Source organism: Parasteatoda tepidariorum, chromosome 4 (assembly GCF_043381705.1).
Source record: "Parasteatoda tepidariorum isolate YZ-2023 chromosome 4, CAS_Ptep_4.0, whole genome shotgun sequence".
Classification (NCBI taxonomy): domain Eukaryota; kingdom Metazoa; phylum Arthropoda; class Arachnida; order Araneae; family Theridiidae; genus Parasteatoda; species Parasteatoda tepidariorum.
In genome coordinates, this window is record NC_092207.1 from 95,435,476 (window position 1) to 95,449,354 (window position 13,879).

General features: G+C 31.2%; 1 protein-coding gene across 1 annotated transcript; it reads left to right on the forward strand.

The window, feature by feature from the left end:
- Positions 1-5,544: 5,544 nt before the first annotated feature.
- Positions 5,545-13,561, forward strand: LOC107439918 (uncharacterized). The gene is made up of 4 exons (XM_071180215.1): positions 5,545-5,709; positions 9,823-11,656; positions 12,414-12,545; positions 13,346-13,561. Exons 1-2 carry the CDS (start codon positions 5,695-5,697, stop codon positions 11,650-11,652), a joined length of 1,845 nt encoding a protein of 614 aa, XP_071036316.1. The 5' UTR covers positions 5,545-5,694; the 3' UTR covers positions 11,653-11,656; positions 12,414-12,545; positions 13,346-13,561.
- The last annotated feature ends 318 nt before the right edge of the window (positions 13,562-13,879 follow it).

A 13,879-nucleotide genomic window follows, 5' to 3' on the forward strand; every position in this document is an offset into this window, starting at 1 on the left:
TGTTTAAGAAATGTATGCTTAATACAAGAAATAAATAAATGAATGAAAAAAACACGGCGAATAAATTTATACTGCAATGCTGGATTATTTACGAATTCAATGTTTGACTTCGGTAAATTAAGTTGTGCTTCTCAAAACATTTAAAAAAACTTAAGAACGTAAAAATATTAATTAATGTATTTATATAAAATTTTTATTTCAGGAAGTTTGGATAATGAGTAAAAACCAGATCCACGATGTCTCAGAGGATTGAGCATTCGCCTTCCAATGAGGTGAACCGGTTTCGAATCCCAGCGATGGCTGGTCGATACGAATTCCACATCCGGCTTGCACTGTCCACAATGCTGACGAGAAATAGCTTTAGTGGTAGACGGATCATGGGTTAAAATCCCCTTGTCGTTAGGCTAACCATGGGAAGTTCTCGTGGTCTTCCTCTCTATGTATCGTAAATGCGGGTTAGTTCCAACAAAAAGTCCTCCACTAAGGCATATTTCTCCCAATACTTGATCCAGCAGTTCGCTTGTCTTTTGGATTGGGTTCAAAATTACAAGACTTCGTTGTTGATCATTGGTAGTCGTAAGCCCAATATTGGATCGGCTGTTCAACGACGGTTATGAAATAAAAATATAAAATGAGTAATAACCAAATATATGTTATGATAATGTGATTATAATAATTTAAGTGATGATTAATATTGTTCCGTCCGTTAATGAGTTGAAATAAAATCTGGACCAATTTTGGAAATTCGACTTTTTACAAACTTAAACATCTTGAGTACTTACCAAATACATTGCAACAGGCCTAGCAAAGAATGTCAGCAGTTATTTGGAAAGATGCAGATTTTTCAATTGCGACAAACGTTTCAACGATTTGATTTAATTTCTGTAAATTCTTAAATTCTTTATTCTTAAAATGAATTTCTTTTTAAATTTTCAATTGCTGATATTTTATTTACTTTTAAAACAAATACTTCGATTAAAAAAAATTCTCATTTTAATTTTAAAAGTCAACATTTTCTATGATGTTAACATTAATAATAATGAAAGATTAAAATGTCTTAATCTAGCTTTTGTAAACGAGAATCCTAGGTCTTCAAACATTAGTAAAAACTAGGTATAAAAACGTTGAAAACTAGCAATTCGGAACTAGGTGCAGTACTTATTGAAAATTCCGATTGCAATTAACGAAACAAGATACTTTATAATTGAAAAACTCATACGCCATCAGGCAAGAGGGTCTAATGTTCAACAGTGATGGCGAACCTGTAGTGCCAGGGTTATGAGGATGCCGTAAGTTTGGCCGAGCGATAATAAAAGCCTTAATGTGTTTTATAACAAAGAATCCACTTAGGATCAATTATTAGTATTGATAACAGAATGTCTCCTGAAATAAAAATCCGACTCTATCTGGAAAATAGGACTGTATATGGGCTGAGAAGATTTATTAAATCTAGGTCTCTTTCTAGAAAAACAAAGTTGTTAATTTACAAGACTCTTGTCAGGCTAGTCTTGACATACGCTTCTGAAGCTTGGAAATTGACAAAAATAGAGGAAAGTTGTATCACAATATTTGAGAGAAAGATTTTGCGGAGTATACTTGGTGGGGAAAATGAAAACAATAACTGGAGAAGGAGATTTTACTTTAAACTGTACAAGATTTAAAAACAACCCAAAATAATTAAACACATAAAAATAAATAGAATGTAATGGATAGCCCACGTCATTCAAATGAGTGATGACAATACCATAAAAAAAAGAAGCTGCTTTTTAGACCCACTGGAACAAGAAAGCTGGGAAGGATGCGGTTAAGATGGGCTGACTCGGTGAAGTCTGATTTTCTTGCATTTAATGAAAAGAATTGGAGATCAAAGATAAATCGGAAGTCGTTATGGAGAAATCTTCAGAGGAAGGCATTGGCCCTCATTGAACTGTCGGGCTAACTATGATGATGATGCGTTTTATAACAGGGATGCCCATTGCCCTCAAGTGGAAAGGAGACATCATTCAAAATTGAAAAAAAAATCCCCAGATTTCAGCAAACAATAAAAATACCTATCAAATTTTTAATCAAGCAACTTTTTAGCTGTATCTAAATACAGTGAGAATTTCACTATTACATTCACCGTTAGAAAAGTTTTATGAAATATTATTTTCGAAAAGTAAAATTAACATTATAAAAAAGTATCATAGGAAAGGGGTAGTGTATTGTTTTTCAAAAATCAATATGAATTTAACAACCCATTCAACTTAATGAACTGAAACATTTATTAAAAAGTTACTGGATATTTTTTTAAAAACAATTAATATGCAAAGAATTATTTGAAGTGTATGTAAAGGTATTTTTAAAATTTTATATACATTTTTTAATTATATCTGCAATGATAGTACTAAGTACTAATCATGCATTTTGTATCAATTAGCAATACTCTCTCAGATGGTTAATCTTTTGATAAGCTAAAAATATCAACAAAATTGATGAAATGTTCCATTGTGTTTTCAACTGGCGACAAAAATTGCGTAATATGTAATTTTTTAAAAGTAAAAATCACTTCCTGAAAAGTTTTATTTTCATATCTATCATATAACGATACGATAAGAGTAATTATCAGAGTTAAAAAAATTTTAAAGCTCATACAAGTATCCTAATTTGTTAGTTAAACATTTTCCGTTTTTCTAATTTCAAATTAGTTCTTGCATATTAATTAATTTAAAAACAATATATTTAATTGTATTCGAATTAGTTACTCGTACTTTCAATTCAGGCTCAGTTTTGCACTACAATGTTTATTTTTCTGTGGGTTTTTTTCCCGATTGGCTATTTTATGATTCCTTATTTTTGGTGCTTTTTTCTGGGCTGTTTTTCCTGTTTTTTTCCCCCACTTACTTGTGAGAATACAATACTCAAGCTATAAGCTGCGGGGGTACTGATTAATATATGTTTAACTGTGCTTTATGTCCTTTCAGCAAAACAACTTATAACAGCTAAGTTTACAAACACCCGATGAACACCCGAAGATCTAGGGAAACAATAGAACTGGTTGATAGAATAAAATGGTGCGATAAAACTTTTAAAACCACGGGTTTCTTTTGATTCCAATTCTCCCTCGTCATTAAATTCAGAAAAAAAAATTATTTTGTCTTTGCGCCACATTACATTCAATTCTTTGTAAACTGCTACCAAAGAATTTAATTTTTAAACCAAAATTGAAACTTTCATAATGTAATGCCTCACTTAAATCTTCCTTAAAGGGAGATTTTTCAATAATGTAGTAAGAAATAAGGGAATGTTGCGTAAAAACTTAGTTTTCTTTAAGATCTCCAGCATCTTTTTCGGACATGAATAAAAATGACTAAAATGACACTACCGAAAAAAGATTTTGAAAAAATATCCACCCTCAAACACAAAGAAAAAAATGAAAGAATGAACGTATCAGTTCAATAAAACGAATGATTATAAATGTCTTTCCTTTATTATGTAATTTTGAGTTGAAGATATTTTATTTTGTAATTGTCGTTGAACAGCCGACCCAATTTTGGGTTTTCGACTACTATTGTTCAACTTTGTAGCCTTGTAATTTTGCACCCAAACTAGAAGACAAGGAGACTCCTGGATCAAGTATTGGAAGAAATTTGCTGTCGTGGAGGGCTTTTTGATAGAGCTAATCAGCATTTGCGCTACATGAAGAGCAAGACTACGAGAACCTCCCACGGTTAGTCTGACGGCAAAGGGGTTCTATGACCCATGATTTATCGGCCACTCAAGTTATTTTGCGCCAACATTGAGGTCGGTGCGAGCCGGATGCGGAATTCGTATCGACCAGCCAAAGCTGAGATTCAAACTCGGTTCACCTTATTGGAACGCTATATCCCCTGAGCCACCACCGCTCTAAGTTGAAGATATGAAGAACTTGAGAAGCAAAGTTCCTCCCCCCCCCCGAAAAAAAAAGTTAAAGTATTCCTACCAAACATGATTTCAAAAAAATAACCGTCCATGAAAACAATTCCGTCCTCCTCAAATTTTAACTTCAGTTATAAATACGCTTCTCTTATTTGTTGTTTAATTTAGTTTTGCATTGAGTTTACAGTAAATTTTTACCGCGGAAATTATACCCAAATACTCCGTTTAAAAAAGTCCATACTTTCAACATTTTTCTAGACTTTCAAAAATATTCCGAAATTGCAGTTTACAGTTTTAAGATTGCAAAATTGTCCAAAATATTTTTTTTTTTTTAAATTATTCACCCTCAAAATTAACTATTGTAATTTTCTCCCTTGGTATCCGCTGTGGACACCCTTTTTTTCATAAAAAAAAACTAAAGGTTCCAAAAAATTTATTTGATTTAGTACTTTTTTAAGATAGGACATTTTAAAGTTGAGCATCCGAATCCCCTTAAAGCGATTTCCCGATTTGTCACCCACGTGATTTCTGAAATTACGCAATATATTTGACAAGAAATATTTTGTAAATATGCATGTATCCATGCCACGAATACTTAGTACGAAACGTGAATGCATAAAAATATTTTTTTTCATATTCATAAAAATGCGAAATTATAATTTCTAGTTGTCCTTCCAACGGAGAATTATCTTTCAAGACATTCTAAGTTACAAACAATCTAATAGTCCTATATATATATAACTAGTTCTGTACCTGAAATATGAATGCAGATTTTTTCTATACTTTAACATAAGAAGACAACTGCGTTAGGGAAGGTACCTTAACGCGTTTAGATTATTTAGTATGAAATAACGGCATACTAATTTTAGAAAACTGATTTGGATTGAAGTTAATGGAAAGCGTTTTTTTTCTTCTCTAAATAGAAGTAATTTAAAACCGTGCATTCTTTTTCACAATTTCTCTAACAAAAAAGTGGAGCTATCAAAATATTTGATCTACTTAATGCTAATTATATTCATTAAATGAAAAATAGGTAAACCATAAATCAATAGGATGCCACCAGTCTCGTTAAATCTTCAAAATCGTGACTTAATTTTAACAAACTAACAGAATAAACAGCTGCAACTTTGATGAAAATTTGAAAAAAAGGGAGTGTAAAGTTCAAATCTAACGTACTAATATTAGATGTTACAATTTACTCGATACGGTTTTTTACCACCTCCACCAAAATCGTGACTAAATTTCCAACATCTTCATCTAAAGCGAAAAATACCTGGTATAAAAAAAGAAAAAGTCTGCTATTGACCTCGGGTGTAATATACTGTTTCTTCTAATAAACACCGCACTAACAAATACATACAAATCTAATGAAATCATTTCCTTTCACTTCACGAAAAAAAACATCGTCTGCGAGAATGAAAATAAAAGTTCTTTTTTACGTATATCCGCAGGCATCGTTTTCATCTTTTTTTCAGATCTCCCAAAAGCATCATTCGCGCAATTAACCCGGTTATAAGAAAAGAGAAAGGTAAGAAAATAACGGGATGTAAGAAAAAAAGAAAAGAAAAAAGATCAACTGGTCTGTATTCCACCTGTCCTTTCCCCGATGAAACGAAACAAAGCATTAAAAAAAAAATCACTCTCATCTTCATTGGAGGATGGCTGAAATCGGGACAGAGTGATGTCCAGCGATTGTCCTATATATATAAGGAGAAAATCAGAATGAGTTACAATCAGATCAGTTAGCTTCACCAAACCTTAAGGAGCTCTCACTGAACTTCATAGAACTTTTTTACCATGGCTTCACTAAAGGTAAGTCAATTAGAAAATTTAACATCAGTTTGTGCTCAACGAAATCACTGGATAAAAATGTATTGAAAATGTAACATTATCAATACAATTATTACTTTGAAATTTTAAATAGTTAATTAATTGCTATTTTATCATATAATATGTTTTAATGAATAAAATGTTTATGTATGTTTTAATCCATAATTTTAAATCACAAGGAGCTTAAAAAATTAAATTTTTAAGAAAATTTAGCATCAGTTAGTGCTCAATGAAATCACTGGATAAAAATTTGTTGAAAATTTAACATTATGAATACAATTATTACTTTGAAATTTTAAATAGTTGAAAAATTATTATTTTTTTCAGATAATATGTTTTGATGAATAAGGAGCTTAATTCATAATTTTAAATCACAAGGAGATTTAAAAATTCTATTGTTAAGAAAATTTAGCATGAGTTTGTGCTCAATGAAATCATTGAATAAAAATTGATTAAAAATGTAACAATTATTACTTTGAAATTTTAAATAGTTAATAATGATTATTTTTTCATGTAATATGTTTTTATGAATAAGGAGCTTAATTCATAATTTTAAATCATAAGGAGCTTTCACGGTATTTTCTATATTTTTTACCGTGGCAACACTTAAGATCAGCACAATAGGAAAATTTACAACATCAGCTAGTAAACACTGGATAAAAACTGACTAAAATTTAAATTAGTAATACTTTTATTTTTTATTAAATTTTAAATAGTTATTAAATAATTAATTTCTTATGTTGTACTAATTATTGTTGAAAGAAAATATCTTTAAAATGTTTCAGTAAACTTTATGAAAGGTATTTTTTAGTTATTGATATCAACTATAAGGAAATCACGATATTATATATCAAATATGATGAGGCAATACGAATGTTTTTAAGTAGATTGTTGTCAATTTTATTTATTAAAAGAGTTATTTGCTTTAATTAATGCCTTAATAATTATTAAATAAATATTGATTGAATTCATATTACTTTAAAACTTTTTAAATACTAAAAATATTTAATAGATGCTTTCCACAATATAATAATTTAGTATTAAGTAATGAAACAAATTTTTTTAACACTCGTTATTTAACATGATAAAAAAAATTATATTTCTTTCTTAAATTTTATCATTAAAGAATATAAATGTTATTAAATTAAAATATCCAAGAAAAAAAAATAAATAATTTTGCATTATTAAATTTTGCATAATAAAAATATTGCAAAAATCTTTATTTTTTGGAGAAAAAAATTAATTTAAGGAAAAATTTAGAATTAAATTTAATTTTATTATTAATTGTATTTATGAAGTCAAATTTTTAAAAATCTTTAATTTTTTAGTAATTATTATCAATTTGCTAAGAAAAATATATATTTAAATTTATTAAATTTAAGTTTTTAAAACTTTTGATTTCAGAATATTTTTAACTATATTTTTCGATACTCTTACGAACTGTGAGTTAGTTTTAATTTTTAAATTTAGATATGTTTATGGGAATAAAATAAGTGAACAGAATGATTGTATGTTTGAATAAAATCAGTGTGTTAGAATAAAACGAACAGTTTAAAATGTATAATAAGTTAATTATTAAACAATTAAAATTTGTGGGATTTTTGACAATTTGCTAAAATGCTTAGTTTTCATGAAAATAAATGAGTTTTCTATACATTTTTATAAAAGATTTTATAAAGTTAAGTACTTCTTTAAAATTTAAATAATTGGGAAATAAACCTTAGAAATTTAATAATTACCACACAACCGTTAGGCATTACAAATATCGTAACTCAAATGGTAAAATTTATAAAACTATTGTACGTAGTATAAATTATTTCAAAACGTTTTCAGTGCAAGTAAAAATATTTGTACAGCTAAATTTTTAAACAAAATTGAATAACATCCGCTCATTTATTGAAATTTTTGTGACGTGTTTAAGTATTTTTAATAAAAAAAGTTAAGTTCTAAAAGTATTTTCAACATAGTAGATAAAAGGAAAGAATTACTAAAAATTTGACAAATCTCTTTGGAAATGATTTTTAAATTAATCAAACTCCTTTCCACAGTCCGTATACATAGTTGCGTGTCATAATAAATTTCAATGCAAAAGAGAAAAGTTAAAAAGTCTTGCTAAGTAGTTTCTTAAAAATTTAAACGCTTTTAATAAATACGTGAAACATTTCAAATCAATACCCGATAAGCAAAAAATGATAAGAAATTAGATAAATCTCTCTCTCGGTTATGTTTTTAAATTAACCAAGCCTTCTCCATATTCATTGTTGTGCGACGGCCGCTATTAAGAAATAAACATATCTCAAAAAGACATTTTATAGCAAACAAAGTTAAAGTGTTAAGTACATTTTTTAAAACTTAAAGTGCTTTTAATAAGTTTTCAAATTTCTTAACATAATAGATAGTGGCGACTTGAAGCCCATCCACCTTCATACCGATAACATGTACGAGAAGTAAAATTGACTTGTGCGCAATATTAACCACATTGTCATAATCATACCGATGGTAATAAAATTGTAGAATTTTTATCTCCATAACCACAATGATCTGTATAAGAAATGCTTTTTAAGTAGTTAGCTACAAATTAAGAGAATAAATAAAGTCTATAAGAATGTTTTTATAACCAATTAAACCCTTTTCCATATTGCCTATTCATCGCTGTGTGACCGCTGCCATACCACTGAAAAGTAATTGGTCTAATCGTCAGTCCCGCAGTGGACTAATCGTAAGCACATGGTTCCCAGTAGAACAACGATGTTAAACCTCACTGGCTGCTGTCAGTAAGTGGGTGGGTGACCACTTTGATCGGCCTGAGTAGGGACTGAGGGTGGGCGGTATCGGTTTTTGTTAAACTGTTCTACCGTAAATTGCTCAACCTCACGCTCAAATCGTCTGGCTACCAAAGCAGGGGATCAAAATTGCGATGGCATGTCTTCGGATCATCCTCAGGGATGTTTCTTAGACCGTCGCCATTGTGTAGCTTTAGTGCGATGTTAATAAAGTGCCAACCTACCTTAGGTTATTATTTTGACTTTTTTTTAAATAATATTTAGTAGAAATAAGAAGTCAGGTATGTAATTTAATAAACTTTCAGGTAAAATTTTTATTTTGGTTCCTGACTTCTTTACCTAGAAAAACCACGGACAATTTTGTCTTTTATTATTATTATTTACAAAGCTATTCACTGTGAATAGCTCATTGCTAATTTACGAAAAAAAAAATTTCTCTTCCGTTTTCATACATGATGTTAAGAATTATTTAAACCGTATAACCTTATTTATACTATTATGCCTAGTTTATAGCCGTATAACCTTATTCATACTATTGTACCTACTTTATAACCGTATAACCTTATTTATACTAAGTTTCATTTTAAGAAATTCCGTGTCACAATTCTGAGCCTTTAGAGCATGAAAATATTTTTATTCCGTTGTATCATTATATGCATAACGTTTAGTAGTGATTATTTTCAACAATTTTGCCGGTTTTTTTATTCATGAGGTAATGCAGTTTGTTTCAATAATGAAGAATAATTTCAAATAACTTTCACAAAAATTTTAGTTCAATTTTTTTTTATCAAATAGCCATTAATAGAATAAATTAAAAAGCATGATGTAAAGTAAGAAAAGGCTAGTATTTTTCAATAAAAAAAAGCCATATTTTTTTCAGGCCAGTAAATGGTAGCTCATATTGAGAGAGAAATCTAATTCTAACTTAAAGTTGCAAAAATTAGGGCTGAAACGACTTATATTTCGATTGAATTTATAATTTATCATTTTGTTTGCCTTGATGTAATTCTCATGAGAGCAATTTTTTCATAACAGAACAATGTTTTCAAGATCTAATCTAATTTTTTGTTGTTGTTGTGTTCTTGTTTTGATTTAAATGATTTGTCTCGCAGTATTTAAAAGCTTTAAGCTTATCTTCTACGATTACTTCTTTATTCATAATAATTAAGACTCGGTATATTCTATTTTGCATGTAATGAAATATATAGAATGCAAGCAGATAAAAAATTTTGTCCTATACTTTTTTTAAACTGATTTGATTGGTTAGCATTTTTAAAATGATTTTTTTTTTCTTCTTCTTCTTAATTTTCAGCTATGGGTTTTGAGCTGTCTCATTTTAAGCGCCACATGTGCCAAAATAGAAAAAAAGAAAACTATATCTACCACAAAAGATTTAATAGCTGCAGCAACTGGTTATGGTGGAGCTGTTAGCTTTGCAGGAGCAAGTGGTGGAGGCGGAGGATATGGAGGAAGCGGAGGAGGTGGTGGTGGATATGGTGGTAGCAGCGGTGGTGGCGGAGGATATGGAGGAAGCAGTGGTGGCGGTGGAGGATATGGTGGAGGTGCTGGGGGAAAAGGCACAACTATCCTTCTTGCTATACCAGTATCTCTAAATGGAGGTGGCAAAAGTGGAGGTGATGGTGGTTACGGAGGTGGTAAAAGTGGAGGTGATGGAGGTTACGGAGGTGGATCTACAGGAGGTGGATATGGTGGTGGTTCTTCAGATGGTGGATATGGTGGAGCTTCAATTGGAGGAGGATATGGTGGTGGTGAATCTGGTGAGTATGGTGGAGCTGCTATAAGTGCAGGTGGTTATGGCGGATCTTCAGATGGAGGTTATGGAGGAGCATCACTTGGAGGCGGTTATGGTGAAGAAGCCCTAGGTGGCTTAGGAGGCTCATATGGAGGAGAAAAAAGTTCAGGAGGCGGTGATTCAGGATATGGTGGAGCATCAGCTGGAGGTTATGGTGGTGCATCTGCTGGAGAATATGGTGGTGCATCTGCTGGAGGATATGGTGGTGCATCTGCTGGAGGATATGGTGGTGCATCTGCTGCTGAATATGGTGGTGCTTCTGCTGGAGGTTATGGAGGTGGAGCTGCTGGTGGTTACGAGGGAGGATCTGCCGGTGGATATGGTGGAGGAAAAGGCGGAAGCGGAGGAATTCAAATTATTTCCCTCGGTGGTGGAGGATATGGCGGTAGCAGTGGTGGTAGTGGAGGATATGGCGGTAGCAGTGGTGGTGCAGGATATGGTAAAAGCGGTGGTAGCTCTGGTGGTTATGGGGGAAGCAGTGGTGGTGCAGGAGGATACGGTGGCAGTGGAGGAAATGGTGGTATCACTCTTTTAGGATTAAGTATCAGTAGCTTAGGAGGCGGCAAATCTGAAGGTGGTTACGGTGGAAGCTCAGGAGGATCAGGTGGTTATGGCGGAAGTTCAGGAGGATCAGGTGGTTATGGCGGAAGTTCAGGAGGATCAGGTGGTTATGGCGGAAGTTCAGGAGGAGCAGGAGGATATGGTGGAAGTTCAGGTGGAGCAGGTGGTTATGGTGGTAGCGGTGGAGACGAATACGCTGCTGCTTTAAGTGGAGCTTTAGGAGGAGGTTATGGGGGAAGTAGCGGAGGCGGAGGTTACGGAGCAGGTAATGGAAAAGGAGGATTAGGTGGCTATGGAGGAGGTGCATCTCTTGGAGGTGGTTATGGAGCCAGTCTCGGAGGAGGAGTAGGTGGTGGTTACGGAGGCAGTAGTGGTGGAAAAGGAGGTTTAGGTGGTGGTTATGGAGGTAGTAGTGGTGGAAAAGGAGGTTTAGGTGGTGGTTACGGAGGTAGTAGTGGTGGAAAAGGAGGATTAGGTGGGGGTTATGGCGGTAGTAGTGGTGGAAAAGGAGGTTTAGGCGGTGGTTATGGAGGTGGTAATGGAGGTAAAGGATTAGGTGGAGGTTATGGAGGTGGTAATGGAGGAAAAGGCTCAAGTGGCGGAAAAGGTGGATTTGGAGGTCTTGGTGGCGGATATGGCAACGGAGGTGGAGGAAAGAGTGGTGGATATGGAGGAAGCAGTGGTGGTGGAGGAGGATATGGAAGCGGAAACAGCAAAGGTGGATTTGGTGGCATCTCAAGTTATGGAGGAAGTCAATGGTCTTGGTAACCTGGTACGTTTTTTTTACATTTTATGAAATATAATGAAACGATACTTTTCGAAGTATATGAAATTCAATTACTATTTACGAAATATTTAAAATTTAATTTATATTTATTAAATCTTTAAAATTTTGTTAATATTCATAAAATAGTTCAAAATTTTCCATTATATTTCTGCTATCATTTATTGTAAGTAAGTTCAGTTACAGTACTTAGAAAAATTAGCAACAAAATTATATTATTAGTTTTTAGTATAAACTAGCATTGAATAATTCGAAGAACACATTTATTTATTTTTTTAAGCATTTAAAAGATAATTTTAAAAGAACTTCATTTTTCTACTTATTAATCGTAAATTTTGAAGAGAAAACTTAAAAAACGGGAACTAAAACTTATTTTAGATAAATTTTTTTTACAAAAATTCAGTTTAAGATTTGAAATTCACTTTAATTTTTTTAATTCAATTCATGAATTATCAATTTAATTTTTAAAAAAAAAACTTGTTTTGTTGATATCCTCATAAGAAGTTTTGCATCTCATGCAAGCATTTTTGAAACGAAATACCTGTTCAAAAATTAATTATCTATCCTTTGAAAAATTAACAAAACCAATAATTTTAATCTTATTTTGATATTTATAGTTAAGATATAAATTTGAATATCCAGAACCTAAAATGTTTTGAATCTAACACTTAAGCAACTTTTATTGAAGAAAATCAATGAAAGAGTTTAAAAAACTTGTTCTAATATCCGTATTTATTTCTTTTAGGAACATTTCACATGAACGGATAGCTTATNGGAGGAAGCAGTGGTGGTGGAGGGGTATATGGAAGCGGAAACAGCAAAGGTGGATTTGGTGGCATCTCAAGTTATGGAGGAAGTCAATGGTCTTGGTAACCTGGTACGTTTTTTTAACATTTTATGAAATATAATGAAACAAACCTTTTCGAAGTATATAAAATTCAATTACTATTTACGAAATATTTAAAATTTAGTTTATATTTATTAAATCTTTAAAATATTGTTAATATTCATAAAATATTTCAAAATTTTTCATTAATTTCTGCTATCATTTATTGTAAGTAAGTTCAGTTACAATACTTAGAATTCCTTGAAACATCTTTTCATAATTGTTTTATACCAAATGTAAAGTGAAAAATTAGCAACAAAATTATATTATTAGTTTTTAGTATAAACTAGGATTGAATAATTAGAACACATTTATTATTTTTTTTTAAACATTTAAAAAATAATTTTAAAAAAACTTCATTTTTATACTTATTAATCGTAAATTTTGAAGAGAAAAATTGAAAAACGGGAACTAAAACTTATTTTAGATAAATTGTTTTTACAAAAATTCAGTTTAAGACTTGAAATTCATTTTAATTTTTTAATTCAATTCATGAGTTATCAATTTAATTTTAAAAAAAAACTCATTTTGTTGATATCCTCATAAGAAGTTTTGCATCTCATGCAAGCATTTTTGAAACGAAATACCCGTTCAAAAATTAATTATCTATCCCTTGAAAAATTAACAAAAGCAATAATTTATATTTTATTTTGATATTTATTGTTAAGATATAAATTTGAATATCCAGAACCTAAAATGTTTTGAATCTAACGCTTAAGCAACTTTTATTGAAGAAAATCAATGAAAGAGTTTAAAAAACTTGTTCTAATATCCGTATTTATTTCTTTTAGGAACATTTCACATGAACGGATAGCTTATTTGGAAGCACTTGAATCTTTATGAAGAACGATACATCAGAAATACGAATTCATTGGATAAAATGGTGCTGATATTTATATAATTTTATAAAATGAACTTTTGTAAAAACTGAGGCATTGCTTTTAACTGTGTTATCAGCAGTTCGCAACCAGCATCTGCACACAACATTCAGATCATGTGATTAAGATCACTAGATTCCATTCGTGTAACGAGTGTCTGAATTTCTGGTGAAAACTGAAGCGCTTACTCATTCAGTATGACGTTTTCAACTTAATAATTCCTTAAGTGGAATTCTTGGTTCTGTTGATCATCAAGCATTTTGAGGAATCAATCGGAATCATTACTTTTTGTACAGAAATGCACGATAACTTAATCGTGTCGTTGTATGTTTCATCAACATATCGTGATATACATAGTTGATAATTTTGTAAATCTGCGCGCTTGTATATGTAAACTGCGAATTGTGACATAATTGCGAAAAAAATGACTAAATAAATTGTTTTTAT